General features: G+C 46.4%; 1 protein-coding gene and 1 long non-coding RNA gene across 9 annotated transcripts in view; one reads left to right on the plus strand and one right to left on the minus strand.

Annotated features, from left to right (window-relative positions):
- Positions 1-4,756: 4,756 nt before the first annotated feature.
- LOC133249313 (uncharacterized) lies at positions 4,757-24,294 on the plus strand. Of its 4 annotated transcripts, none has more exons than XR_009736905.1 (4): positions 4,757-8,082; positions 13,029-13,088; positions 13,965-17,863; positions 18,915-24,294. It is a non-coding gene; the product is annotated as an uncharacterized LOC133249313 (long non-coding RNA). The 4 variants fall into 4 exon arrangements; XR_009736906.1 differs by having other exon boundaries at positions 15,052-17,863; XR_009736904.1 differs by having other exon boundaries at positions 15,236-17,863.
- Positions 11,136-26,012, minus strand: part of NFKB1 (nuclear factor kappa B subunit 1) — a 122,305-nt gene continuing 107,428 nt past the window's right edge. For all 5 annotated transcript variants that reach the window (XM_061419510.1, XM_061419508.1, XM_061419506.1 and 2 more), the window contains 8 exons: positions 20,852-21,053; positions 20,071-20,240; positions 19,647-19,749; positions 17,712-17,836; positions 16,150-16,216; positions 15,649-15,821; positions 14,694-14,865; positions 11,136-12,111 (listed from right to left, as the gene is read on the minus strand). In XM_061419510.1, the coding sequence (XP_061275494.1) occupies positions 11,954-12,111; positions 14,694-14,865; positions 15,649-15,821; positions 16,150-16,216; positions 17,712-17,836; positions 19,647-19,749; positions 20,071-20,240; positions 20,852-21,053 (1,170 nt within the window). In that variant the 3' untranslated portion in view covers positions 11,136-11,953. The remainder of the gene's footprint in view (positions 12,112-14,693; positions 14,866-15,648; positions 15,822-16,149; positions 16,217-17,711; positions 17,837-19,646; positions 19,750-20,070; positions 20,241-20,851; positions 21,054-26,012) is intronic.

Raw genomic sequence — 26,012 nt, forward strand, 5'->3', positions numbered from 1 at the left:
TCCTAAAGGAAATCAGTCCTGAATATTCTTTGGAAAGACTGATGCTGAAGCTGAAGCTCCTATACTTTGGTCATCTGATGCAAAGAACTGACTCATTGGAAAAGACCCTGATGCTGGGAAAGATAGAAGGCAGGAGGAGAAGGGGATGAGATGATGAGATGGTTGGACAGCATCAGTGATTCAATGGACATGAGTTTGAGGAACCTCTAGGAGATAGTAAAGGACAGGGAAGCCTGGCATAGTGGAGTCCATGGGGTTGCAAAGGGTTGGACACGGCTGAGCAATTGAACAAGAACCCTCCTCTTCAGATTTTTGGAACAGTTTGAGTAGGATAGGTATAAGTTTTTCTTTGTTTATTTGGTAGAATACCTCAGTAAAGCTGTCCAGTGCTGGACTTTTGTTTGGAGGGATGGTTTGTTTTTTTTTTTTAATTACAAATTGTTTCACTTCTAGTTATCAGTGTGTTCAAATTATTTCTTTTTGACTCAGTTTTGGTAGGATGTAAGTTTTTAGAAATGTGTCCTTTTCTTCTAGGTTGTTCAGTTTATTGGCATATAATGATTGTTGGAATCAAAGCCCTGAGGGCTGGTTCCCTGTGTGTGCCCTGCCCTAAAGATGCTGCTGAAGCGAGGCCTGTGTGCTCACAGGGGACCCACGTGCCACCTGTGTAGGCATCCACGATTCTGCTTAAAAGCAACCCAAGGTCACATCTCCTTCTCTGTTGTGTTTGTCCCAGATCTAGCGCTAGGCTGTGGTGAGGAGTAGACTGGGGCTGGGAGTTGGGGGGGTTCTGTCTACAGGAATGGAATTGAGGTGACTGTGTTTTACCTGAGGGCTGCCCCGTGTGGCAGACTTCTCCCTGGACCTAGTGCTAAGCCACGGTGTGAAGTGGGTGGAACCAGGGTGTTCTCTCTGGGAAATGACTCCTGCGTGCTCCTCGGGCTCCTTAGCTCCTTGGGAGCTAAGCTCCCAAGATTTGGAGCTTAGCTGCTGCTCTGTCGTGGCTGCACCCGTCACCCCGGAGTGCAGGCTGACGGTGGTCTCGGTGATTCTACCTGGCTCACACTGCAGGCTCCCTAGCCTGTCTCTGTGTATCTAGACTCAATCTTTGCCCAGATCGCACGCCAGGCTGTGGTATGGAGTGGGCAGGTCGTCTGACCCTTCATACTGGGACGTGTGGTGAGGTGGCAGCCTCCAGGCCAAGGCTCTCTCTGCCCTGATTGTAAGCAGGTCTGCCCGTGTGTACATTCCTCACGAGTAAAGTCTAGGCTGCTCCAGCCCTTCTGTCTGTCTCAGCACATTTCCCGATGGGCGAGAGAGCTTGTCTCCTCCGTTCAAGAGCCCAGGACTTGGATGCCCAGGTAATGACCCAATCCGCTCACTCCTCGGGGCAATGGTCCAGCCACGTGCGCCTTCTTCTCCTGACAGATCTCTCCCAGGACCACACGTCCTGGCCTGATGCTCTTTTCTGTCCTGCCCAGTTACATGGAGATTTTTCTAGCAGCTTTGGTTGTAAAGGATTTCTTCGGCCCGTTCCCAGTTTTCTGTGAGTTCCACGTGAAGATGTATTTTTGATGTGTTCGTTGGAGGAGGTAAGCTCCAGGTCCCCCCACTTCACCATCTTAATCCCCTTCCTCAAGGCAAATGTCTTAAAAAAATTTTTTTTTAAAAGATAGGGGGAAGATATTAGAAATGAATGAATTTATAAAGGAAGAATAAATGAATGAATAGACATAAATATTTGCTGACAGTGGTTTATAAGAGGAGAGAACTGTGCTGGAATGTGTATACACACCATTTCTGTAAGGGAATAGCCACGTCCAAAATGTTCTTCCACAGTTCATGTGAGCACTGAGGTTAGTCGTTTCTACCATTTTAGTAGATTTGTTTTGCCACATTTGCTGAAATAGAATTGGAGGTACTTACTCTGGGCTTTGGATCTCTGAGAAGCCTCGTCTGTTGGTGGTTTTGCAAATGTTAATGGAATGGGAAGACCAGGCTCAGATCCTTCTGCTGTGTGGTTACAGACCACATTCCAGGGAGCAAGATGGAGAAAGGTCAGCTCATGGGGTTCCATCTTCCCATTTTAAAGTGAAGAAAACAATAAAAATGATAATTTTCCTAATCACACTCGCTGTAACTCTTCTCGGTTTTTTTTTTTTTTCCTCTCTTACTTGGCTTTGGAAAAGAAATAGGAAGAGTTTGTTCTCTATTGGAATGAAAGTGTACTAGACTTCAGGAGAAATAGATATATTTCCCAAGCATTCCTAAAGTGACACTGACTTGAGACAGAACATTCTCTGAGACTATCTCTGGTTCTCAGATTTGAAACTTATCCTCCAACTTGGTAAGATTTAGGGAGAGAAACAAGGCAGCATTGTTTGTGTGGGAAATTCAGTGCATTTCAAAATATTCCCGAGTCTGCCTTGACTGTTCACACAGTCTTATCAGTTCAGTAAGAGCATAAATTTAAAAGTGTTAGGCAGAAACGGCATTTTGTAACATTTTCAAGTGAAGAGAAGATGGCCTGTTTTCTAATTGACTTATTGGAAGGTACCAGAGTGATGTGGTACAAAACTGTTAAAGTCACAGACCAGACCACCGTTAAGACATTTATATTCTGACTGTAAAGACTGTTTAACTTAAGAATGTATCCACCCACCAGGCTCCTCTGTCCTTGGGGATTCTCCAGGCAAGAATACTGGAGTGGGTTGCCGTGCCCTCCTTCAGTTGATTCATTTACCAAGCCCTTATTAAGAAACACTGAGCAGGCATTGACCTCGTCCTCAGGGATATTGCAATGAAAAAAGCAGGAAAGTCTGTGCTGTCATGGACTGCCCTTGTAGGGGGAGACAGACAAGAAGCAAGTAAACAGATAAGGTCATTTCAGCTGGTGACACTTCATTTAAGGCTAACATGACCCTGATGAGGGAGCATGTTGGATAAGGCCATCTTGTTCAACACTTAAAGGAAAGTTTTTTGAAAGTTTGTGATAATAGCATTGAAACTTATATATTACCGTATATAAAACAGATAGCCTGTGGGATTTTGATGTATGACGTAGGGCACCCAAAGCCCATGATCTGTGACAACCTGAAAGGGTGGGGTGGGGAGAGAGGAAGGGGGTTCAGGAGGGAGGGGACACGTCTGCCTACGGCCGATTCATATCGACGTGTGGCACAAACCATCAGAATATTATAAAATAATTATCCTCCAATTAAATAAATAAAATTTTTTTAAAAAGAAAATTTAAAAGTGAAAAAATGTCAGTTGAGAAAGGAGTCTTACAAGATTGTCACTGTAATTAATGCATAAGGAAGAAAAAAGCACAGGACTGGGTGGTCCGTTAGGTGGATCTCTTAAGTTTGTGATCAATAAGCTGAAAGGAGCTTGGCTGCCATGACATCTCTCAGCCCTTGAATAGGGGCCAAACAGGGAACAGGCTTTGAAGAAATAAGGGTATCACATCACTGTATTATCATGTTTTATAACTGTCTCTCCTCTTTTTCTTTAGATGTGGGTTACTGAATCCTACCATGGGAAAAAAAAGTTTGCAACAGCGATGCAAACGGAATCCCTTAGGTCAGGCTTTAGTATTTGCACAGGATTATTGAGTACCAGCTTGTGCCATGTATGCAATGAGTAAGTACAAAGGATGACAACACCACCAAAGTGGCCTAGAAATCTGGGGAAATGGGATGTCGGGATCATGGAAATTCTGGTTGAAAGCTACTACTCATTCCTGTCTCATAATGTATGTGAGAACAACCCTCTTGTTCTTACTCTGGTATGGTTACTTTTTATGGCTTTTGTAAAATTTACTGGATCCTGGGAGACAGTTCACATGTTTCCTGTAGTTGGAGCAGACATTATGGGCAGGGCATTCTACAGCTACATCTTCTCTACTAATAGAGGTGGCTACATGTCCAGCCCCAGGGACTGAGTCATAATTGGTTATACTAATCCTATTCTCCTTTGCCAGTGATTCACCTAGGGTTAGGCATGTGACTTAATTCTGAAAATAAATGTGTTTCAGAATGAAACATAAAGTGATACTTAATGTGGGGCTTGGGAGGGTTGGGGCAGGCAAGGTTTCCTAAATGCAAAAAAGCAAAATGGCTGTTTGGGGAGGCCTGACAAATAGCTGTGAAAAGAAGAGAAGTGAAAAGCAAAGGAGAAAAGGAAAGATACAAACATCTGGATGCAGAGTTCCAAAGAATAGCAAGAAGAGATAAGAAAGCTTTCCTCAGTGATCAGTGCAAAGAAATAGAGTAAAACAACAGAATGGGAAAGACTAGAGATCTCTTCAAGAAAATCTGAGATACCAAGGGAACATTTCATGCAAAGATGGCTCGATAAAGGACAAAAATGGTATGGACCTAACAGAAGCAGAAGATATCAAGAAGAGGTGGCAAGAATACACAGAAGAACTGTACAAAAAAGATCTTCACGACCCAGATAATCATGATGGTGTGTCACTGACCTAGAGCCAGACATCCTGGAATGTGAAGTCAAGTGGGCCTTAGAAAGCATCACTATGAACAAAGCTAGTGGAGGTGATGGAATTCCAGTTGAGCTCTTTCAAATCCTGAAAGATGATGCTGTGAAAGTGCTGCACTCAATATGCCAGCAAATTTGGAAAACTCAGCAGTGGCCACAGGACTGGAAAAGGTCAGTTTTCATTCCAATCCCAAAGAAAGGCAATGCCAAAGAATGCTCAAACTACCGCACAATTGCACTCATCTCACTCATGCTCAAAATTCTCCAAGCAATATGTGAACCGTGAACTTCCTAATGTTCAAGCTGGTTTTAGAAAAGGCAGAGGAACCAGAGAAGTCTGTATGCAGGTCAGGAAGCAACAGTTAGAACTGGACATGGAACAACAGACTGGTTCCAAATAGGAAAAGGAGTACGTCAAGGCTGTATATTGTCACCCTGCTTATTTAACTTATATGCAGAGGACATCACGAGAAACGCTGGACTGGAAGAAACACAAGCAATCAAGATTGCCGGGAGAAATATCAATAACCTCAGATATGCAGATGACACCACCCTTATGGCAGAAAGTGAAGAGGAACTACAAAGCCTCTTGATGAAAGTGAAAGTGGAGAGTGAAAAAGTTGGCTTAAAGCTCAACATTCAGAAAACGAAGATCATGGCATCTGGTCCCATCACTTCATGGGAAATAGATGGGGAAACAGTGGAAACAGTGTCAGACTTTATTTTTCTGGGCTCCAAAATCACTGCAGATGGTGACTGCAGCCATGAAATTAAAAGACGCTTACTCCTTGGAAGGAAAGTAATGACCAACCTACATAGCATATTCAAAAGCAGAGACATTACTTTGCCAACAAAGGTCCATCTAGTCAAGGCTATGGTTTTTCCTGTGGTCATGTATGGATGTGAGAGTTGGACTGTGAAGAAGACTGAGTGCCGAAGAATTGATGCTTTTGAACTGTGGTGTTGGAGAAGACTCTTGAGAGTCCCTTGGACTGCAAGGAGATCCAACCAGTCCATTCTGAAGGAGATCAGCCCTGGGATTTCTTTGGAAGGAATGATGCTAAAGCTGAAACTCCAGTACTTTGGCCACCTCATGAGAAGAGTTGACTCATTGGAAAAGACTGATGCTGGGAGGGATTGGGGGCAGGAGGAGAAGGGGACGACAGAGGATGAGATGGCTGGATGGCATCACCGACTCAATGGACGTGAGTCTGAGTGAACTCTAGGAGTTGGTGATGGACAGGGAGGCCTGGCGTGCTGTGATTCATGGGGTCGCAAAGAGTCGGACACGACTGAGTGACTGAACTGAACTGAACTGAACTGATGGGAGTTTGGCTCTAATGTGTACTAAACTTGGACAGACCACTTAACTTCTAAACCTCGGTTCCCTTACCTTTAAGACGAGGTTAGCAGTAATTACTGTTTTATAGAGTTGTGATGATTACAAAAAATAAAGCATGTACAATGCCTAGGATGGGTAAGTGACTCATAAATGCTGGCTTAAAACAGTTATTTCTCAAAGAACAGGGTTGGCTGTGGCTGGAATGATCAGGCCTAGGGGACGAAAGAAAAAGAACAGTTTAAGTCTTTTCTACCAAGGGAAAGTAATCATCAGACTTCTGTTTCCCGAGCTGGAGGAGAAATACTCAGGCAGTAAGCTGAAGAAGTTTCTAAATTTCCTTCTTTTGGTAAGCCTTTTTCCAGTTTTATTGACGCAAAAAAAGTTGAGCAGCAGGAGGCGTACCAGCTGTTGGGTGATCATGCAAAGTTCTTTTTCTTCCAGCAGAGGCCTCTTGTGCACAGGAAATGAGGCTGGTGGCGGCTGGAGGGGGACCATGGGTCAGGACGCTGGTTTCCTGGAGGCTTCCCCAGAGGAAGGCAGGGAGGGGAGACTAAGGAAGGGCTTGCGGCCCTCTGCCCTCACCCCGACCCCTGTCCAGCCTTCACAGAACTGGCTACCAGTGCCCTGGAGTGCTGGAGGCTTTGCTGAGAGAGAGAGAGAGAGAGGAGGGAGGGAGAGAGACAGAAAGAAGAATGGAGAGAGAAAGCAGGGAGGAAGGGGGCGGGGGGGTTGTGGAAGAAAGAACAGAGCAGCTTTGTTGAAGCTCCTCTGGCTCCAGGGCTCAGAGGTAGGGGGTCCAAGAGGCTGATCTCCAGGGTCAGACCTGCAGGGTGACCCTTTCTGCTGTTTTTCAATCCATTTCATTTCCCTTCATTGTTGCTACCTTGGCAAACGGGTGGCATCTCAATGATTTTTCGTCGTAATTGAATTGCTATGGATCTATGGAAACTTGGCACAAAGCCGCCAGAGTAGCTGATTGCCGGGGGCGAAGTCAGACAAGCTCTTAAACGGCACAGTAGCAGAGTGATGAGGACCGAAACTGTACGTCACAGCATGACTTGAAGAAAGGGGCAACCTTCTGGTGGTGGAGGCAGCAAGGGCGGGTCTTCCCTGGTGCAGCACAGCTGCTTCTGTTGAAGGGGGGTGGACGTGTGGGTGCGTGTGACTTACTGCCCACGCTTCCTTTCTTTGTTAATTTTTATTGGAGTATAGTTGATTTACAGTGTTGTTGTATTAGTTTCAGATGTACCACGCATTCTTCCTTGAAAGTTTAAACCTGGAGTCTCTTTGCCTTTCATAACCACAGTGGCCGCCAGCGCATTTGCTGTGTGCCTGTGTGGATCATCATTCAAGATGTGCTTTTGGCAAGGCAGGAAAGCAGTCAGGGCCAAGTGGTGGCTCTGACCTTCCCAGAGCAAAACTGGGAAGGAGAAGACAGCCAAGGGCCGCGCTGGCATTGTGCTGACTTGCCCAGGGGTCCATAAGCATATGAGTGTGTACATCCCCGCCAGTGGGAACGGTAACCTGCCCGCTGGTGCTAGGGCCCAGGTGGTGATGGGGGGATGCAGGGGCTGGGGCTTAGGAAGCAGATGGGGATGTTTCTTTGGGGTTAAGGTGAGCCCTTCCTCAGTATCTCCCCCAACCCCTGTGCTAACGGGTGAACCTAGAAAACCAATGATAGGGAACGTGTAGCCTTGGGAATTGGTGTTGGAATGCGGCAGCAGCCATATTGAGGATTATAGGAAGGAGGTGCTATCACATCGTAGGGATTTTAAAAAGATGGCAATTTGGATAATTTACTTAGGTGATCTTCAAGATATTGTCTAGCCTTGAGAAAATGAAAGAATTTTAATTACATCTTCTTTTGACTCCATGCCTCCCTAAATCCATTACCTGGGGAAGCACAGTTTAGAAAGAAAGTTCCCCAAAAACTCACAAAATGAGGGGAAAGATATGCAACCCAGGGACCTCCCATCAATGAATAATTCATATTTAAGCAGTTTAGTCTATTATTATGGGGAGAATCAAATCATGTGAACATTTAATCAACATCTCTTTTTAGGGGTACTCTGGGTTCATTTTGCATGTTGGCTTGGGTATGACATGATTCCATTGTTTTTATACATATTTGTAAGTATTTTTTCCTTTCTTTTTTAAATATAGAACTTCAAAGGACTTCGGACTCAGACATGGCTAAAGAATAACCTGTGGAATCAGATATACCTGGATTTGAATTTGGGGTGAGTAGTTACTATTCAGATTATCTGTTTCTTCATTGTAAAATTGGGGTTAAATATGAACCCATAGGGATGTCTTGAGAATTATGACTAGAATTCATTACAGCAAAGGGGTTGACGCGTCACAGATGCTCAAATCTGCCTGTGTCCTTTGCCTCTTTATTCCGGCTAAGATGCAGAGGGTGGGTTTGTGGGGGCTGTGCTCCATGGTGGTGCCAAGAATAGCTTCACCACATCCAACTACCACAGGGGACTCGGGCGGGTGAACGGGCAGCAGCCTGGCTTCCTGCTGCCCAAAGACAAAGACTGCAGATCCTGAAAAAATCTGGGTTGTACTTGCAGAGTGCAGAAGGCTGAGAAGATGACGCAGCCTCTAAGGAAGCTATTTTTGAATGGCTTCCTGCTGAGAGACGGGCTTTGGGAAGCTTTATTTCAGGCCCATTGTAGTCCCCACCTGTCTGCTGCATTCCTTCTGCTGTCTCCCCCCATCTGCCGGGCCAGAATGGAAGACGCTCCTTCCTCAGAGGCACAGGCGGCACTGGCGGCCTTTTGTACGAGCACGCACACTCAGGATACCACTGTGATTTGGGAGGAGAGAAGGGAACCAAAGAGAAATAGGGCTTCTTGTTAAAGAAGGGAAGTGCTGTTTTCACTTCCAGCGTGTGTTTCTTCGTGGTTCCTCCTGGAGTCAGCTTCTCTTTAACGTGACCTCCTGGTATGGGAATTGTTGGGACAGTAACGAGCACCTCACACCTAAGGCTTGAAACATCAGCTTGTTGCTTCATTTACTCGTAAATCTGCCACTGAGGCTGGACTCTTCCGGGGCAGCATCGCCTGAGGCAGCGTGAAGGCTCCGTAGGTGTGACTCTGGCTGCTGCTGCTCAGTCCTTGAGTCAACAAAGTTTGACTCTTTGTGACCCCATGGACTACAGCACGCCAGGCCTCCCTGTCCATCACCAACTCTCGGAGTTTACCCAAACTCATGTCCATTGAGTCGGTGATGCCATCCAACCATCTCATCCTCTGTCACCCTCTTCTCCTCCTGCCCTCAATCTTTCCCAGCGTCAGGGTCTTTTCCAATGAGTCGTCGGCTCTTCGCATTAGGTGGCCCAAGTATTGGAACTTCAGCTTCAGCATCAGTCCTTCCAGTGAATATTCAGGGTTGATTGATGGCTGGGATGCTCTCAAAGCTTCACTCCTCCACATGTCTGCCCTTTCTGTTGGTGGTTCCTCCGCATGGCCACTTGGCTCCCTCAGAGCATGTATGCTAACTGGCTTCCAACAGGACAAGACCAGACCCGAGGGACTGGGCAGAAGTTGTATTGCATTTTCTCACCTAATCTCAGGAGTCACTTACCATCACTTCTGCTCTTGTCACAGGCCTGGCTAGACATGCAGGGAAACAACGTTGGCCTCAGAACATAGGCCTCGCCTCTCAGGAGTGTCAGCATGATACGGCAAAACTTGTGATCTTGTCATGGCCACCTGGAAAAGAACTATTTGTCACAGGGGCATGGAACTGGGGGAGGAATGGAGGCATATGCTTGGTGTTGGAGAGTTAAGGAGACTCAGAGCTATTTTTATTTTAGAAAAATAACTTTCAAAAAGTGGGATATAGGCATACCTCATTTGATTATACTTTTCTTTATTGTGCTTTGCTTACATTGCATTTCTTTTCTATTTTTACAAACTGAAGGTTTGTGGCAGCCCTGTGTTGAGCAAGTCTATCAAGAGCCATTTTTACAACAGTTTTTGTTCACTTCATGTCTCTGTCACAATTTGGTAATTCTTGAAATATTGTGAACTTTTCCATTATTATAATATTTGGTATGGTAATCAGTGATCTTTGATGTTACTATTGTAATTGTCTTGAAGTGTCACAAACCACATCCTTACAAGTCGGTGGTAGTGCTGCTGGTTAGTCGCTCAGTCGTGTCTGACTCCGATCCCATGCACTATAGCCAATGGGAAGAATACTGGAGTGGGTTGCCATTCCCTTCTCCAGGGGATCTTCCCTACCCAGGGATCGAACCTGGGTCTCCTGCTTTGCATGCGATCCATACAAGTTGGTAAACTTTGATAAATGGTGTGTGTGCGCTGACTGCTCTGCTGAACAGCCGTTCCCCATCGCTCTCCCTCTTCTAGGGCTTCTCTATTCCCTGGGACACAACAATATTGAAATCAGGCCAATTAAGAACCCTTTAGTGGCCTGTAGGCATTTAAGTGAAAAGTTACGCCTGTCCCTCCAAGTCAAAAGGTAGAAATGATCAAACTTAGGAAGGCACATCAAAAGCCAAGGTAGACTGAAAGCTAGGCCTTTTGCACCAGCTAGCCAAATTGTGAATGCAAAGGGAAGGGTCTTGAAGGAAATGAAAAATGCTGCTCCAGCGAACACCCAAATGATAAGAGAGTGAAAAGAACGTTATTAAGGATGTGGAGAAAGTTGTAGTGGTCTGGATAGACGAACAAACCAGCCACAATATTTCCTTAAGCCAGAGTCTGTTCCAGAGCGAGGCCCTAACTCTCTTCAATTCTATAAAGATGAGAGAGGTGAGGCAAGCTGCAGAAAAGAAGTCTGAAGCCAGCAGAGGTTGGTTCACGAAGTTGAAGAAAAGAAGCATTTCCATGGCATAAAAGTGCACGGTGAGACAGCAAGGGCTACAGAAGCTGCAGCTGGTTGTCCAGTAGATCTGAGATCCAGAAGATATAAGGTAAATTCGTGCTGGAAGGCTTCCTGTCGCAGAACCTCTGTTGTGCTAATGTCTCAGTACTTCATCACAGGAGGCATGGGGAACACACAGAGGCCTGAAGAACGGTGCTTGACGTGGAGGAAGATGAGGTGATATGGCCTACATAAAACTAGCCTAGCAAGGATTTGACAAACCGAAAGCTTTCATCTCCAGTTGAAACACTTTTGATAATTTTTGTTGTTATTCATTTCTGGATCAAAAACTTGATTCTAGAGCGAGCTGTGAATCTGAGAACCAGGCTGTGGAGTGATCCTGTGATTATAAAGAATAATCTTAGAAAAGTATTTATAGAGATCAAACAAGATGAGGTCATTAATTTGCTTTTCCTTTTATTATAAAAGTAAAATAAAAAATAGCATTTATAAATCCAACATTTTCTCCTTTAAAAGTATTTGATCTAAAAAACATATTTACAATAGCAAAATGCAGAAAAGGGAGGAAATACCATTTTCAGCATTGATTGTAATCATGTTTAAATATTGACATGTACATGTTCCTTTTTCAAATCACAGAGATAAACACAATTAGAAAAAGCAGTGAGCTTTTTTTTTTTTTTTTTCCTTTTTCTTGCCACCTGGCTTGCAGGATCTTATCAATAGTTCCCCAAGAAGGGATCGAACCCGTGCCCCCTGCAGTGGAAGTGCCGGGTCCTAACCACTAGGCCCCCAGGGAAGTCGCAGTGAGTCTTTTAAAATCATACCAAGTCAGTCTCATTTTAAAACATCCCTTTCCGTAATCCTTGATGTGAGTGCACACCTGTGCTGTGGACAGCCAGAAGGCAGGCCAGGTGGGGGTGTGACAACTTGTAATGAGAGTGGGCAAGCAGCAGAGGGACAGCAGCAGTGACAACAGAAAGCAGCTGGTAAAGCTCGACAAGCTACCGCACTCCCAGCGGGGCAGCAGCCCAGCCACAGGCCGTGACTGTGGTTACTCTCTCTCAACTCAGCTAAAATTCATTTCAGAACCAAAGAAGAAATCCACATTTAAAAGGCCTGGAACTACACCCAGAGTGATCCAGGCCGGCCTGTGTTCCTCGAAGCACCCTTGAGTGTGCCTTCTTCCTCTGGGCGACACGGTGGAGTTTCCGAGCTTTGGTTTCCTCGGTATTGGAAGCTGCCAGCAGGCTAAATTTTGCCTTCTATAGGTCCTTCCTGCCCGTAGTCGTGGGGCACTTTGTTAAGAGTTAGCAAGGAGGTGCCGCTGGTCAGAGACTCAGTGAAGCTGAGTTTGCGGAAGGAGGTCTCTACACCGCTGTCACAGATGCTGTCGTCCCGGAGCTCGTCTGCGGAGAGAAAGCACGGGTCATGGGGCTGCACCCGACGTGGCCAGGCCGGGCTGCAGGGCGCCTCCACCCCAGCGGGGCTCCCTGTGCGTCAGGCAGGCTCGTGGGCTGCGTCGGTGGCCTCCGCTCATCCCCGCAGCCCACACAGTGGGGTGGGGCAGAAAACACCGAGCAATACAAAGGCTGTGAAAACATCAGAATCAGCCAAGTGTTTTCGCCTCTCTTTCTTACAATCTAGCCTTGTGTTTGTCAGAATCCTTTCTGAATTTTCTTGACTCAAAGTGTACTTTTTTCTTAGAAATTAGGCGTATTTTTCCACCTACTACCTATTGTATAGCAGAGGAAATTGCTGAATGTAAGCAAAATAAATTGGTGACAGAAGTAGGAGCTAAAAATGAGCTCTCTGGGCTGCACATGCTATCTGACACCATACACTGCCTCAAGAACATTTTGGTAGCAAAAAAAAAATCCCCAAAAAGTGACAATGTGTTTCTACTGGGCAGTTAGGTCTGATTTTCCTTTGAGAAGTGTCTCTAGGGAGCTGAAGAGTGTGAATGATTTCCCGTAGGCAGAGAGTGACTAAGGAAAACAGAAGTCTACCATACCCGAGTCAGAGAGCTCTTTCTTGTATGTTAAATTCCAGCGCTGCTACAGTAAGACCTTCACGGCAGTGACATGGTTACTGATGGATGTATTCAACCTATCAGTCTTTATGGGTTTCTGTTATATGCTAGGAACTGTGAGGTGTTTTAAAAATAACTATAAAATGAGGGCTTGATCATTTTTAAAATAGTAGTATTTACCTACTTCTTAGTGTGGAAGGAGCATCAGGTCATGAGACAGGAGATGAGGGTGGTTTTCTGGGGGTACCCTGCTCTCTTCTAAAGTGTGTGTAACACCTGTCCCCACTCCCTTAGGACAGCCACCCCGATGAGGATACACTGGTGTTGAGATGGATGGCAAGAAGGAGCCGCCAGGTAAGGACCTGTGCAGGGAAGGGGAAGAGAAGGCTCACAGGCCCTGGGCCTAGAGCACTGCAGCCAGCTGGGGCAGCAGAAGGAGCACAGGGCAGGGCTCGGGAGGGGGCGTGTGAATGCCACGTAGGAAAGAGAGAATAGAAAAGCCCCTGCCGCCACCACCTGCAACAAAGCTGGGCAGGCAGGATGCGCTCAGCAGAGACTGGCTGAGTGGATGCATGAACAGGAGTGCACACAACCAGAGCAACGCCATTTTTAAAGAGACTTGTGCTCCCTGTGTGTACAGAATGGACTGTAGGTGGTGACAAAGTGACAGCCTGGAAACTGGGAGACCAACTGGGAGCTGCCACAGGAATGGAGCTAAGAAATGGGGGTGGGGGTCGAGGGTGGTGGTCACAGAGAGGAGGAGGCTGGAGGGAATGCTGGGAGGTGCTGGGACCAGGGGGTGTTCATGGCGGCGTGACCTCCTGGAGCACTGCCTTGCCCATGAGCACTGTGGCAGTGCTGAGTCTGGGCGTGAGGGGGTCTGAGCCCGTGCCGTGAGGAGGGGGCTCTGGAAGCTGAGACAAGGTGGGGGTGGGCATGGCGTGGAGAAGTCCAAGGGGAGGTGGCCTGAAGCAGGAGGCAGTGGTCACCTGTGCCCCGGGGGCAGCTGAGGAGGGTGGTGAGCAGATCTGAGCGGACGCGGGTCCTCGTGGTGAGAGGAGCCCTGGCGCAGGGGCAGGCGGAGCTGACCAGAGGGTCAAGGAAGGACGTCATGAGGCGTGAAGAATAGCTACAGACTTCGAGGAAGCTTGGCTGAATCAGAGAAATTGGGCTGCAGCTAAAGGGGGTGGGGGATCAAGGGAATGTTTGTTTTCTGTTTATTTTGAAAAGATGGGAACCACACCTGCTTGCCAGGGGATCCAGTCGGGAGGGAGAAAAGGCTGACACATGAGAGAGGCGAGAATCAGAGGAGTGTCTGGACAGGTGAGAGGTGGGCTGCGGGGTTTGCTGGCACAAAACGGGAGTTCCAGCTGTTTCTGTGTTCTCAGAGCAATGAGGCGAGGACACGGGGTGAGTGAGGAGCAGGAAGAAGTGCTGGCAGTTTGGAAGGAGAAGCTGAGAAGGAGGTTTTGGGAGATGGAGGACGCTTGTGCGTATGTGTTTAGGCGGGGTGACAGGTCAGTGTTGTGGAGGTTGGCGAGGAGAGGCAGCTGAGGGAGCAGGAATGAGGGGACCCCTGGAGGGAGGAGGCTGAGCAGCTGATGGAAACGTCGGGGCATCAGCCCATAGTCTGGGGCGCTTAGTCCTGGTTCCACAGACATTGGTCTGCTCATCCCTCTCATAAATTTAAGAAGTGAGAGAAACTGGGCTTGCCTTCACCACCCATATCGTGTTGTTTTTGTCACCTGTTGCTGACCTCAGTAACTCGTGTGTCAAGGTGACTGTGCTGGTGACAGCCCCTCCTGAGCAGTAGCAGCAGGAGCAGGGGATGAAGCACCTGGGGTCCGAGAGGGACACAGACGCGGGGACCGTGTGTTCAGGAGTGATGGTGGGGAGGACAGGCCATACCCCCGGAGACCGGAGGCATGTCTCAACTGCTTTGTGTCTGTTTTTCATTACCTATTTGTGGCCTTGTGGAGGCGGGGGCGAATGGCAGCGAGTGGGCTTGGGAGGTGGTCTTGGCCGGGCTGGTGTCTGCGGTGCAGAAGGCTGCCTGGATCACGTCAATGGCCTCAGTGTAGCCCATCTGTCTCAGGGCCTCCACCAGCTCCTTTATGGTGCCCCCGGAGACCTGAGAAATGAAGGAAGAGTGTGCTTCTGTGTTCCAGCCTGTGCAGGAAGTAAGCAGGCAGGCTGTAAACTCAACACCACACCCCGTCCCCCTGCCAGGCTGCCTCCTCCACTGAGACGGCCAGGGGGCATGGAAGGTCTGGTGGGGAGCCTCAGCATCGTCTTTGAATCAAGTTTCCTGTTTCAGCTCAGAGACCACTCAGGAAATCACAGAGAAGCACTTCATAGTGAGCAGAGAGACTGCCAAGGCAGTAAAGCTCTAGAGTGAAACCTGCACGGTCTCCCTGAAGCTCTGAAGACCACTGAGAGATGAGCAATGATGGAATTTTCAAACGTAACTTCACCCCATGGTTTTTCGGCATTTATTTTAGAAATTAAAAGCATCGCCAGGTAATGGCTCTGCTAGGAGTGACCTCACAGAGAGCTGCTTCCGGGATGTGCTCACACGAGACCAAGGCCTGTGCTGGGGTAGAGGAGGGCACGAATGTGGACCACGGTCTCTTGTTCAGGAGACCGGCATTCTATGACCATCCTGACCCTCCAAGTAGCATTTCCGCAGCACACCTCAAAGTATCTGAATACAACCAAGGTGGGTTTCCTCCTGGCCTGGGTCACCCTCCCGAGACATGGGGAGTGACTAAGATTTTGTTGCTCAGAGTTAAGGGAGAGGGGAAGGGACTGTGCTCTGGCCGGTAATGTTAACACAATCAGATAAACATAGCCAAGGGGGCTGCAAAGAGTTGGACATGACTGAATACAATGACAACGTAAGGTGACGCGTTACCTCGTAGTTGTCCATGAGGGTTTTGGAAGGAGCGGGACTCAGCCGGAAGGCGTTGTTCAGTATCCCCAGACCTAATTTCTGTGCCAGAGTAGCCCAGTTTTTGTCTGGATCAGGAATTTCTAGCAACTTGTAGAGCTGCAGCTTTGCATCTTCAGTCAGCTGTTTCATGTCTCCTAAAGGAGATAAAGAAGAAACATGACCATCCTAACTGATCAGAGACTCTCCACAGGGACCGGTCACTGCCACACAGCTCCCCCTCCCACCCCGGGGGAGCAGTTGCGCTCTTTGCACCGGAGAGTCGGCAGCCACCCAGGTGAGTAAGAACAGCCCACGCTGTGGTAGATCACAGCTGGACCTTCTCCGCGGCAGGACCCCCCGCTTCTGAGAGAAGCCCCTGCCTTTCACAGCACAGTCTGGGTAACGCTGGCTTTCCCTCAGCCCCTTTCAGGGTCAGGATGGAGGTGACACTGGCTCAGGGCACCTGGTTCTCCCACAGCTCACCTTGTGCCAGCAAATCATCAGACGTAAACTCTGGCTCATAGGGTTTCCCATTTAATATGTCAAATACCTGTTGAGAAGAAAAACACGGGGATGTTACAGGGACAACAGGGAAATCAGCTGCTTTGTGGTAAGGAACTCAGCCCGTCTTCCTCAGGAGGCACTCGTAACCCCACAGACGGAGTGGGAAGAGGAGTCAGTACCCTGGCCTACAGACATGTTTGCCCTCTGGGGCTCTGGGCCCAGGAGGCTGTGCCCCACAAGCGCTGTCTGAGCCACATAGGAAGACCCCACCCAGCCTCACAGAGAGCCAGGCCACAGCCCTTTTGAGGGACAAAGGTGGTCCAGGCCACCCAAGCAGCCACGTGCTGGTCAGAGTCGATGGTAAATGACGTTTCCCTGAGAGTTAGGGCAAGAACTGAACCCACATCGTGCTGTGAAGCTGTGCTGCCTGGCTGCCCCTCTTCCCTGGTAAAAAGGCTCATGAGAATGAGTTTTTTAAGCTTGCTCAGATTGAGGTGTACAAATGCTCACAAGGCTTGAGGACAGCCTCTTGGCACCATTCACCTTTTAACTGAGGGGCCAAAAAAGTCTTAGGATAAAAGAAAAGAGAACAGATAACTAATAGGAACCTACTGTATATAGCACAGGGAAATCTACTCGATACTTTGTAACGACCCACATGGGAAAACAATCTATAAGAGTGGACCTGTGTGTAACATATTCAGTTTGCTGAAACTAACATAACAGTGTGTATCAACTATACCCCCAGTAAAAGTTAACGTATAAAGGAAAAAGAAACTTCCATAGCTATGGGGGCTTTTCTGCATTCCCTGCAGTCACTTGGCTGCTGACTGGCCGGGGTGAGGACCGCACAGGGTCACCGAGTGGCTTATCTTTGTGTTCTGTGGTGAGGCTTCTGGGAAGACCAGGCGCTCAATGTAGAGTGTCATGTGGGCTCTCTGCAGGGTTACTCAGCTCATGCCACATGGGCCCTGGGGAGGCGGTTTTTGCCAGGGAGCAGCGCCTGCCCCTCAGGAGTTCAGTTAGTTGGGCTGGAGATGTGTGCTGCCCACCTCCTCCTGTGGCTCCCTCCCTGGGCCCAGGGACCTGGTAACCGCTTTCCCCTTCAGATCTTGGGTCCGCAGAGTTCTGAGGAAGGCTTTAAGTCTGTTCTGTTTACACTGATGAAAACCCTCAGAAGAATCCCCATTTCGTCTCATGTTCAGCAGTTACTTACTGAAGTTCATGCAAACCATGGCATGTATCCTGGCTTCAGAAACTCAGATGGGAAGGGTTCTGGTCTGAGTTCAGAATGGGCAACACGCTTTGTGAATTCTGAGTTTCTCTCATCTATCAACTCTGATCTGATTAGGCATATGCTTTTATGTTCAGAGAACTCTGCTGACCTAGATCTTTAGCGGATAGGCTTTTCAAGATAAATACAGCTCGTGACAAGCAGCCTGTCTTTTAAAAATACCAGGTGCTGGCTTCGGGGAGCAAAGACTGAGGAAGACCACTTGCCGCCTAAGCAGCAGCCAGCACACTGGCAGAGCAGGGCTCACCTGCCAGCTGCTGGCCATGTCCAGAGGAGTGGTTCCCGGTACGACCCCTTCATCCTCTCCATCCTCATCCCAGGAGTCATCCAGGTCGTACAGAGGCTCGAAGTTCTCCACCAGGGGATCTGCTCCTGCGGAGCCAAGTCACACAGCATTAGGTAAAACCCACATCTTCTTGGCTCCTAACTGCCTGCAGGGGTCAGATTCTATAAATATATAAAACACATTTCCACTGAAATATCCAGAAGCCTGCTTTTAAATTCTAATATATCTTGACTGTAAAGGTGACCAATGACACCTCTGTATAGCCAAGGATACTTTCAAAAACAGACTCGGACTGACGCTCACATTTGACTCCATAGGACAGTTGTGAGCGATGCACCTTTAACCTGAGGACTGAGGGCGGTGGTTTACAGGGGCTACCTGGTGGGCTCAGGAGATGAGGTGCCATCCCTGGGTCAGAAAGGTCCCCTGGAGAAGGAAATGGCAGCCCACTCCAGTGTTCTTGCCTGGGAAATCCCACAGACAGAGGAGCCTGGTGGGCTACAGTCCATGCGGTCACGAGAGTGAACACGACTGAGCGACTCAACAACAGCAGGTGCGCACCCTTAGGCTGAAGGCCCCATGTGTTCAGCTCGATGCCTGGCACCTCGTGTTTCTCAGCGTCTTCACCTGCTTGCTCAAAAGAGCAAAGCTGCTTTCTGTCTAGTGCCAACCTGTTCTGTTTTATTCCCGGGTTATGGCACTGATCCTTAAATGCAAAACACCAAGAAAACCTTCTGGTAGGATGTGTAGTTATTGAAAGGTTATAGCTTCTAGTCTGAAGGCATTTCATAATCATAACCAGTGACTCCCCAAACTAATCATCAACACTGCAATCACCATCTCTTGTTCATGGGAATGTTCAACTTGACAAAGGAGAAAAGAGAAGGCTGCTGCTTATTTGGGATATGATGTCAGAAAAATGTGGTGCCAAAGAAAAGGTTCTTATATTTTTCTGGTCTTTTTTTTTTTTAAAGAAGGTATTTAATCTGCTATTTTCTTGAATTTGTGAGGCATTTATTTTCTAAAAATAATAACCTTATAAGTAAATCAAATATGCCAGGACAGGCTTGAGATACCAATTACATTAAACATTTTTGAGGTTCTAAATGTATGAGGCAGTGGAGATTCAAGGATGAGCAGGAATAATTTTCCTATATTTCACAGGATGAAAGGGTTGAATTGGAATAACACTCTACATCCTTGAGCAAAGCAGGGAAGAGAAGCAGAGAGAGAAGAGTCTGGAAGTTCAAGATGACAAGATGTGACTCAAGCTCTGCCCCTTACTGGAGCAGGGAACTGGGATGCAAACGTCTCACCAGTCTGTTTCCTTGGCTATAAAATGGGAATAGTAATGGGATTTGTCTCAAGGGTTACTGCAGATCAAGTAAGATTAAATGAGACAGTGTGAAGTTCCTAGCCCAACAGAAGCTAGCAATTTTTAGGGTTTGGTACATGACAGTACTCGACACATGGCCCATGGGTTTGTTCCTCTCATTTTGGCTTCTCAGAGACCTTTCTTACAAAAGGAAGTCTTCAAATGCTTTATTATGCCAATAAACTCTTCCTTCTGAGGACCTGTGATGGGACCTTAAGGCTGATACTGCTCCGAATTCTACAAGGAATTCAGTTCAACCTTAGGATCCCCTGTCATGGGACTCAACTTAATCCAAATCCAAAACAGGTGAGTAAAACCTAACATGACCATCAGCATGGCACCCAGGATTACCAATACAAACAGAGCCTTCATGGCTGCTAAGTGGGCTATGCAGCACACTTTCACTTATTTGTGCCTTCCGCAGCACGCCTGTAGGTTCAGGAGGTGGCCCGGCTGCTCTAGTGAGTCTGGCTTTGCCTTCCTGATGACATTTCCTATGGCTGACTGCCACGCTGCCTTACCTGCTGCTTTGAGAAGAGCTGCCAGCCTGGTGGACCCTCTGCCGGCCGCTATGTGCAGGGGTGTAGTCCCGTCATAAGTGGTGCTGTCCACGTGGGCATCACCCTAAAATCCGCCCACACAGAAAAGGGTTAGTTCAAGGTCCTCTCGCCCTTTTGTCCCCATCTCCCCTGTCTGCATGGCTCTCCAGGTCATGTTACCAGCCCAGTTGTATTCTAGACAGGCTCTGCCAGTGCAGAGATCCTCAGAGATGCCAGGCAGGCGAATACTGGAGGGCCTGAGTGGCTATTCTGGAGCCTCCAGTAGATACTACACAGGTAGAGCCAACGATAGGGAGATGAGCTGTTAGTGAAGTTGTTCTTTGAAAAGATTTTCCCAAATACCCTTTGGGAATTGAATGAGAAGGCAGGTAAGTGCATCCCTCACCTCCAGGAGCAGGCAGCCAGCCAAGGAGACGTTGTCGTGCTCCACGGCCAGGTGCAGCGCCGTGCGCCCCGACTTCCGCTCCTGGGCGTTAACGTCAGCCCCCGCGGCCATCAGCAGCAGCAGACACGGCAAGCTGTTGCTCATCATGGCTACATGGATGGCATTCAGACCTACGGCCCAAGCACAGGGATGGTCACGGGGAAGGAAGGCTGTTGGGGGTCAGCATGGGTCTCCAGTCTTTACAGGTGCTGTAAGTCAGCTGTCCTGCATGTAAACCCCAGACTCCTTTTGTGTTCTAGAGACAATGAGAGCACATAAACATTCTCTGAATAAAGGATGCTTTCTACATATTAAGGGGGCTTCCCTGCTGGCTCAGATGGTAAAGAATCTGCCTGCAATGCAGGAGACCCAGGTTTGATCCCTGGGTCAGGAGAAAGGAATGATAACCCACTCCAGTATCTTGCCTAGAGAATGTGTAGCCTGGTGGGCTACAGTCCATGGGATGGCAGATAGTCAGACATGACTGAGCAGCTACTACTTTTTCTACATATCAAGAATGGTATTTGCTCAGGCCTCTGCTTTTCCCTCCTACTGACTATTCCAGATCATCTTTAAAGGAATTAGCTGCAGCCAGCAATGGAAATTTCCATAAGAGATGATGAATTCCAAGTGGTTAAGGAAAGCACTTTGGGGTGAAGATTAAATACACACATTTATCTGGTAGCTACTTATTGTTTAGAAAGCAGACAGAGGTACACCACAATGCGTGATTGTCTCTTACCTTCCCCGTTGGGGTGGTCAATAAGTTGTGCTGCCTTTTTGTGCTTGAGTAAAATACCGAGAATTTTATCATGTCCTTCTTTGGCAGCGAGGTGCAAAACAGAGTTACCCAAGCGGTCCAGGAGGCTCAGGTCAGCGCCAGCCCTCAGCAAGTCCTCCACCACAGCTTCCTGTCTGGTGATCACTGCCAAGTGCAGGGGTGTCTAGGGAGTGGAGGAGAGGCAGGGGGTGACACTGGTCAGTGGCACAGACGCTTGTAATCCACTGGCTTAGCTGTGACTACAATAGGTGGAATCATACTAAGGGGCCATTTCTCATTTCCAGATTAAGTTCTCACCTGTGCAAATGAGTTACTCTCCATTCCATATCATATGCTAATGATATATATATACTGGACTGACATTTAGTTATCAAAACTACTTTTTACATTTACAATTCTTTTTATTTTAAAAATTTTTTATTTATTTTTTACAATTCTCAATAGCTTTGTTTCTGGCTACAGTCAATTGATTTTTGACAGTTAACTCCTATTAGTAAATTTAGTTTTCTTGAATTTCTAGTAGGAGTCTTACCTTCAGCTTAGAAATCAGATGTTAATGAACCAAATCAACTTATGGTTTTACTGAAAAAGTTTAAACAAACTACCCAGCAGAAACCAATTGACAAAGGTACTGTCATTCTATGACATGCAAAAAAATTTGGTAAATTAAAAAATATTGTTCCATGTACAAGCTCCACGAGGCCAATCAACAGGATTCTGCCACCAAGCTTTATAAAAGGATTCTCAAAGGCATAATAGAACAAGAGAGCCCCCTCACAGAGGAGGCTCAGATGGACAAACAAGCCAGGCTGCTGACATGTAACAGGTGCATAAGTAGTCCATTTGATTATCCTGCCACAAAACGGCACCTCAGTGAATGCAGATGAGATGTTTTGAAAACTGCATTTTCGAGATGAGTAAGACAAACACACTCAAGAAAGTATCTTTCAAAGAACTTAGGTCACTGCCAGAACAGCAGTATATTTTTATACAGATCAGCCTATTTCACAGCAGCCTGTGAAATCCAGTCTCTCTCAGGACAATCTGCCTAGACTTCCCTTCTCAGTAAGCAGTTACTGGCTGTAGCGCTGACAGCAGGTGGGCCACCAACATCCTTGCTGGGCACGCCAGGTGAGAGTGGGGTGACAGATACTGTGCTGTGTCATTACAGTGATGATTTAATACAACAAACAAAACAGGATTTTCCCCCAAAATTTATATGCTCTTTTTTTTCTACCCCACCCCCCTTTTTTTCATCCTTTAGAATTATAGCCTGGCTTGAAATGAATCATATCCTTGGAACTTTAGACATTATAGCCATGAGCCTTCCTCTCAAAATAAAAAAATAAACTGTGTTTAGTAATCAGATATGTCATTTGGGGAGATGAGGAAAGGAAAGAGAATGAAATTGGAAAAAAAGACCTGAAATTACATTATACCATTCAGAGATTTAACATTATCTAGTTTTAATATAATTTTTATATCATACAAAATCTCTTACCATTAGTGAAAAAAAAATTTATTGTTTTTTTTTTCTCTCTATGGTCCCATGGAAGGTTTTCTATGATATTTTAGGCTTTAGATCCTAAACCCCAGGATTATATCTTAAGTAATTGTACAATGTAGGAATCTAGGAACTTTTAATACCATGCTTGCTGGCATGTGGACTTAGGCAGACATTTTGCAGAGCCAAGTAAACAAATACCCCAGCAACCCAAGTCCTGCCTGAGGGACACAAATCCACAAGGCACGTGAGTGAGGCTCTGCACTGAAGTACTGTCTGTGGCGGTAGGAAGTGAGAAGCTGGCTAAGGGTCAACTGTTGGGAAACAGGTACATAACAGATTGAAGATGTACACAACAGGATCCTCTTCAGGGGTAGAAACAATGAACTAGTTGTATACACAGGTGCATGGATAAATTCCACAAACAGTGAAGGCAGAGATATCGTGACACGTAGGACAAAGCCACCTATGCAACTTACACATACATGCACGAAGAACTGTATGGACACAGGCGAGTGCATGTACAACTGGCAAAACGCAAATTAGATCTGTGGATTCTATCAGTTTCCTGGCTTTGATACTGGACTGGAGTTACACAAGATGTTATCACTGGGAAAACCAGGGAAAGGGTACATGCAACCTCCTAGCACACTTTTTGCAACCACCTATGAATCTGAAATTAGAAATTTAAAGTTTTATGCAAAGCAGAAGCAGTATGTATAATATACCATGGACTGCATGTAAGAATAAACTTTCCTAACACTATACCCAAAACTAAACTCAAATGTAAGGCCAGAAACAATAAAACTTAGAGGAAAACACAGGCCAAACACTCTTTGACATAAATCACAGCAAGATCCTCTTTGACCCACCTCCCAGAATACTGGAAATAAAAACAAAAATAAACAAGTGGGACCTAATTAAACTTAAAAGCTTTTGCACAGCAAAGGAAACTATAAATAAGATGAAAAGACAAGCCTCAGAATGGGAGAAACTAATTGCAAATGAAACAACTGACAAAGGATTAGTCTTCAAGATACATAAGCAGCTCATACATCTCAATACCAGAAAAACAACCCAATCAAAAAATGGGCCAAAGACCTAAACAGACATTTCTCCAAAGAAGACAGACAGATGGGCAACAAACACATGAAAAGATGCTCAACATCACTATTCAGAATGCAAATCAAAACTACAATGAGGTACTGCCTGACACTGGTCAGAATGGCCATCACCAAAAAATCTACCAACAATAAGTGCTGGAGAGGGTGTGGAGAAAAGGGAACGCTCCTGCACTGTTGGGGGAATGTAACTGATACAGCCACTGTGGAGACACATGTACTCCAATGTTCACTGCAGCACTATTTACAATAGCTAGGACACGGAAACAGCCTAGATGTCCAGCAACAGATAAATGGATAAAGAAGCTGTGGTACGTATATACAACGGACTATTACTCAGCCACAAAAAGGAACACAGGCGAGTCAGTTCTAGTGAGATGGATGAACCTAAAGCATGTTGCACAGAGTGAAGTTGGAAAGAGAAAAACAAATGTTGTATATTAGTGCATACATGTGCAATCCAGAACGATGGTACTGATGAACCTCCTTGCAGGGCAGGAATAGAGACCCAAGCAGAGAACAGAGTTGTGGACATGGCAGGGGAAGGAGAGGTGGGACAAACAGAGCAGCACTGAAACGTGTATACTACCATATGTAAACCAGAGGGCTACTGGAAAGCTGTGGGATAACGCGTGGTCTGTGACGATGTAGAAGGCTGGCAGGGAGGGGCCATGCATATACTTACGGATGACTCATGCTGTTATACATCAGAAACCAACACAACATTGTAAAGCAATTATCCTCCAATTAAAAATAAATTTTGAAAATGTATATTAAAATATCTGTCTAAAGTATATATGTTAAGGTAGCAAATACCTAGGGAAATACTTATAATCGTTATATTTGGGAGTGAGGCTGAGAACTTGTATGCTGCTAGGGAGGGTAACTTTGATTCTCTAAGGCATATCTTTACGTACTATTTTAAAAACTGCAAACATACATATGATAATTAAAAACAAAAAATACATGCACAAACCCACCACTCATGTTTTATAGGAACATATGCAAATAAAATTGATATCAAACTAGAGTGGTTGTTTATGTTGCAGGGAGAGGAATGGGAGAAGAGAAAATAGTTTAAAAGGAATAGATTTCAGAAATATTTTCAGAAAAAGCTTAACCCTATGTACTTATATTATTTTGAGTGTGGCTTTCTCTAGAGGGTGGGTGGAAGAGAGATTTGATCACGACAGATGGCCACAGAAATGTACTAAGATTAGTGAAAGGTATTTTGGGAGCATGTTTCAGACAATTGCCAAATAATCCAAATTATTTAGGGAACTGTATAATTTCCCATCAAGAATAGCTAACAGAACCTTTACAACAGAAAAATGAAAGTTTAAATATTAGTGGGTTTCTAGTTCCCAAATAAAAGTCACCATTGGGTGTGTGTTTGACACCTTAAAGGCCAGCCAGGGGGTCCCAAATCCTTGCCCATCAATGAAAACAATGGTAAAGGGGTGTGAGAAGTGGACCTGCATGCCCCCAAGAGTCCCCACATCAGAAGGCATGGAAGCGTCAAAGGGGGTGGTTTCAGAGTTTTGTCCCAGCACAGTGGAGAGTTTCAATAGGTGTACCCGAATGATACAGTGTGGAGTTTGGCACATAATAAATCACAACTACTAAGCCTGTTGTGCAGTGTCCTTTGCAGGTCCTATTTATAAACAGAAAAACAATTCCTTGAATCTGACACACAGGCACTAAACTTAAGCACTCTTTGAAAGGGGGACTGAGAAGTGCAAGGTCCCATTTCCAGTTTTATCTGCACACTTGTGATGGTGAAAGGAATAGTCGGTCCTGAAGCCTGAGAGACTCAAGCTTTATGGGCAAGTGACTTTCCAAATACCAGCAACACCCAAACTGGTATGAAAATGTGAAGAAGCTATCCTTTAAATACATACCTAAAATTAGACCTCATTCCTAGTTATGAGTCAGTGAAGAATTCCCCAACTTCATTTTCCCTTTGATCTTAAGCATGATGGCCAAAGACATGTCCTAATGGCTTAATACCCAATGGGAAACTGTTACTTTCCCTTATCAGGAGACACAGATCAACTTGATCTATCTATTCACAGATAAAAATCTATTGGGAGCTACATGTAAACATTTCAGTGCTATTGCGTTTAGAAAATGACTCACATCACTGCTTTAAAAACTGAGAACTGGAACAAGCACCTTTACTGTATAAATAACTGTACATGGTGGTGTCTGTATTTTTAGAGGGAGGGATAGGCTTGAGTCAGGCATCCGTGCATGCCGTGGAGGCCAGGGAGGACTGGGAAGTCATTTCGAGTCTTGAAGGGAAGGAGAAAACAGAAAAACTGAGAAGGGCACAAGACCAGGAGGCTGTAGAGAAGGCTGGTGGGGCCGGTAAAAGGCAGCAGGAAGGGAGAATACCAGGGGGAGAGGGAGGGCGCAGACCCTACTCACCTCCTCCCAGCATGGCCCCTTGGCCTGGGAGGCTGGCCGGGGTCTGCGGCTCCTTGCACCAGCATCC

Source organism: Bos javanicus, chromosome 6 (genome assembly GCF_032452875.1).
Source record: "Bos javanicus breed banteng chromosome 6, ARS-OSU_banteng_1.0, whole genome shotgun sequence".
Taxonomy (NCBI): Eukaryota; Metazoa; Chordata; class Mammalia; order Artiodactyla; family Bovidae; genus Bos; species Bos javanicus.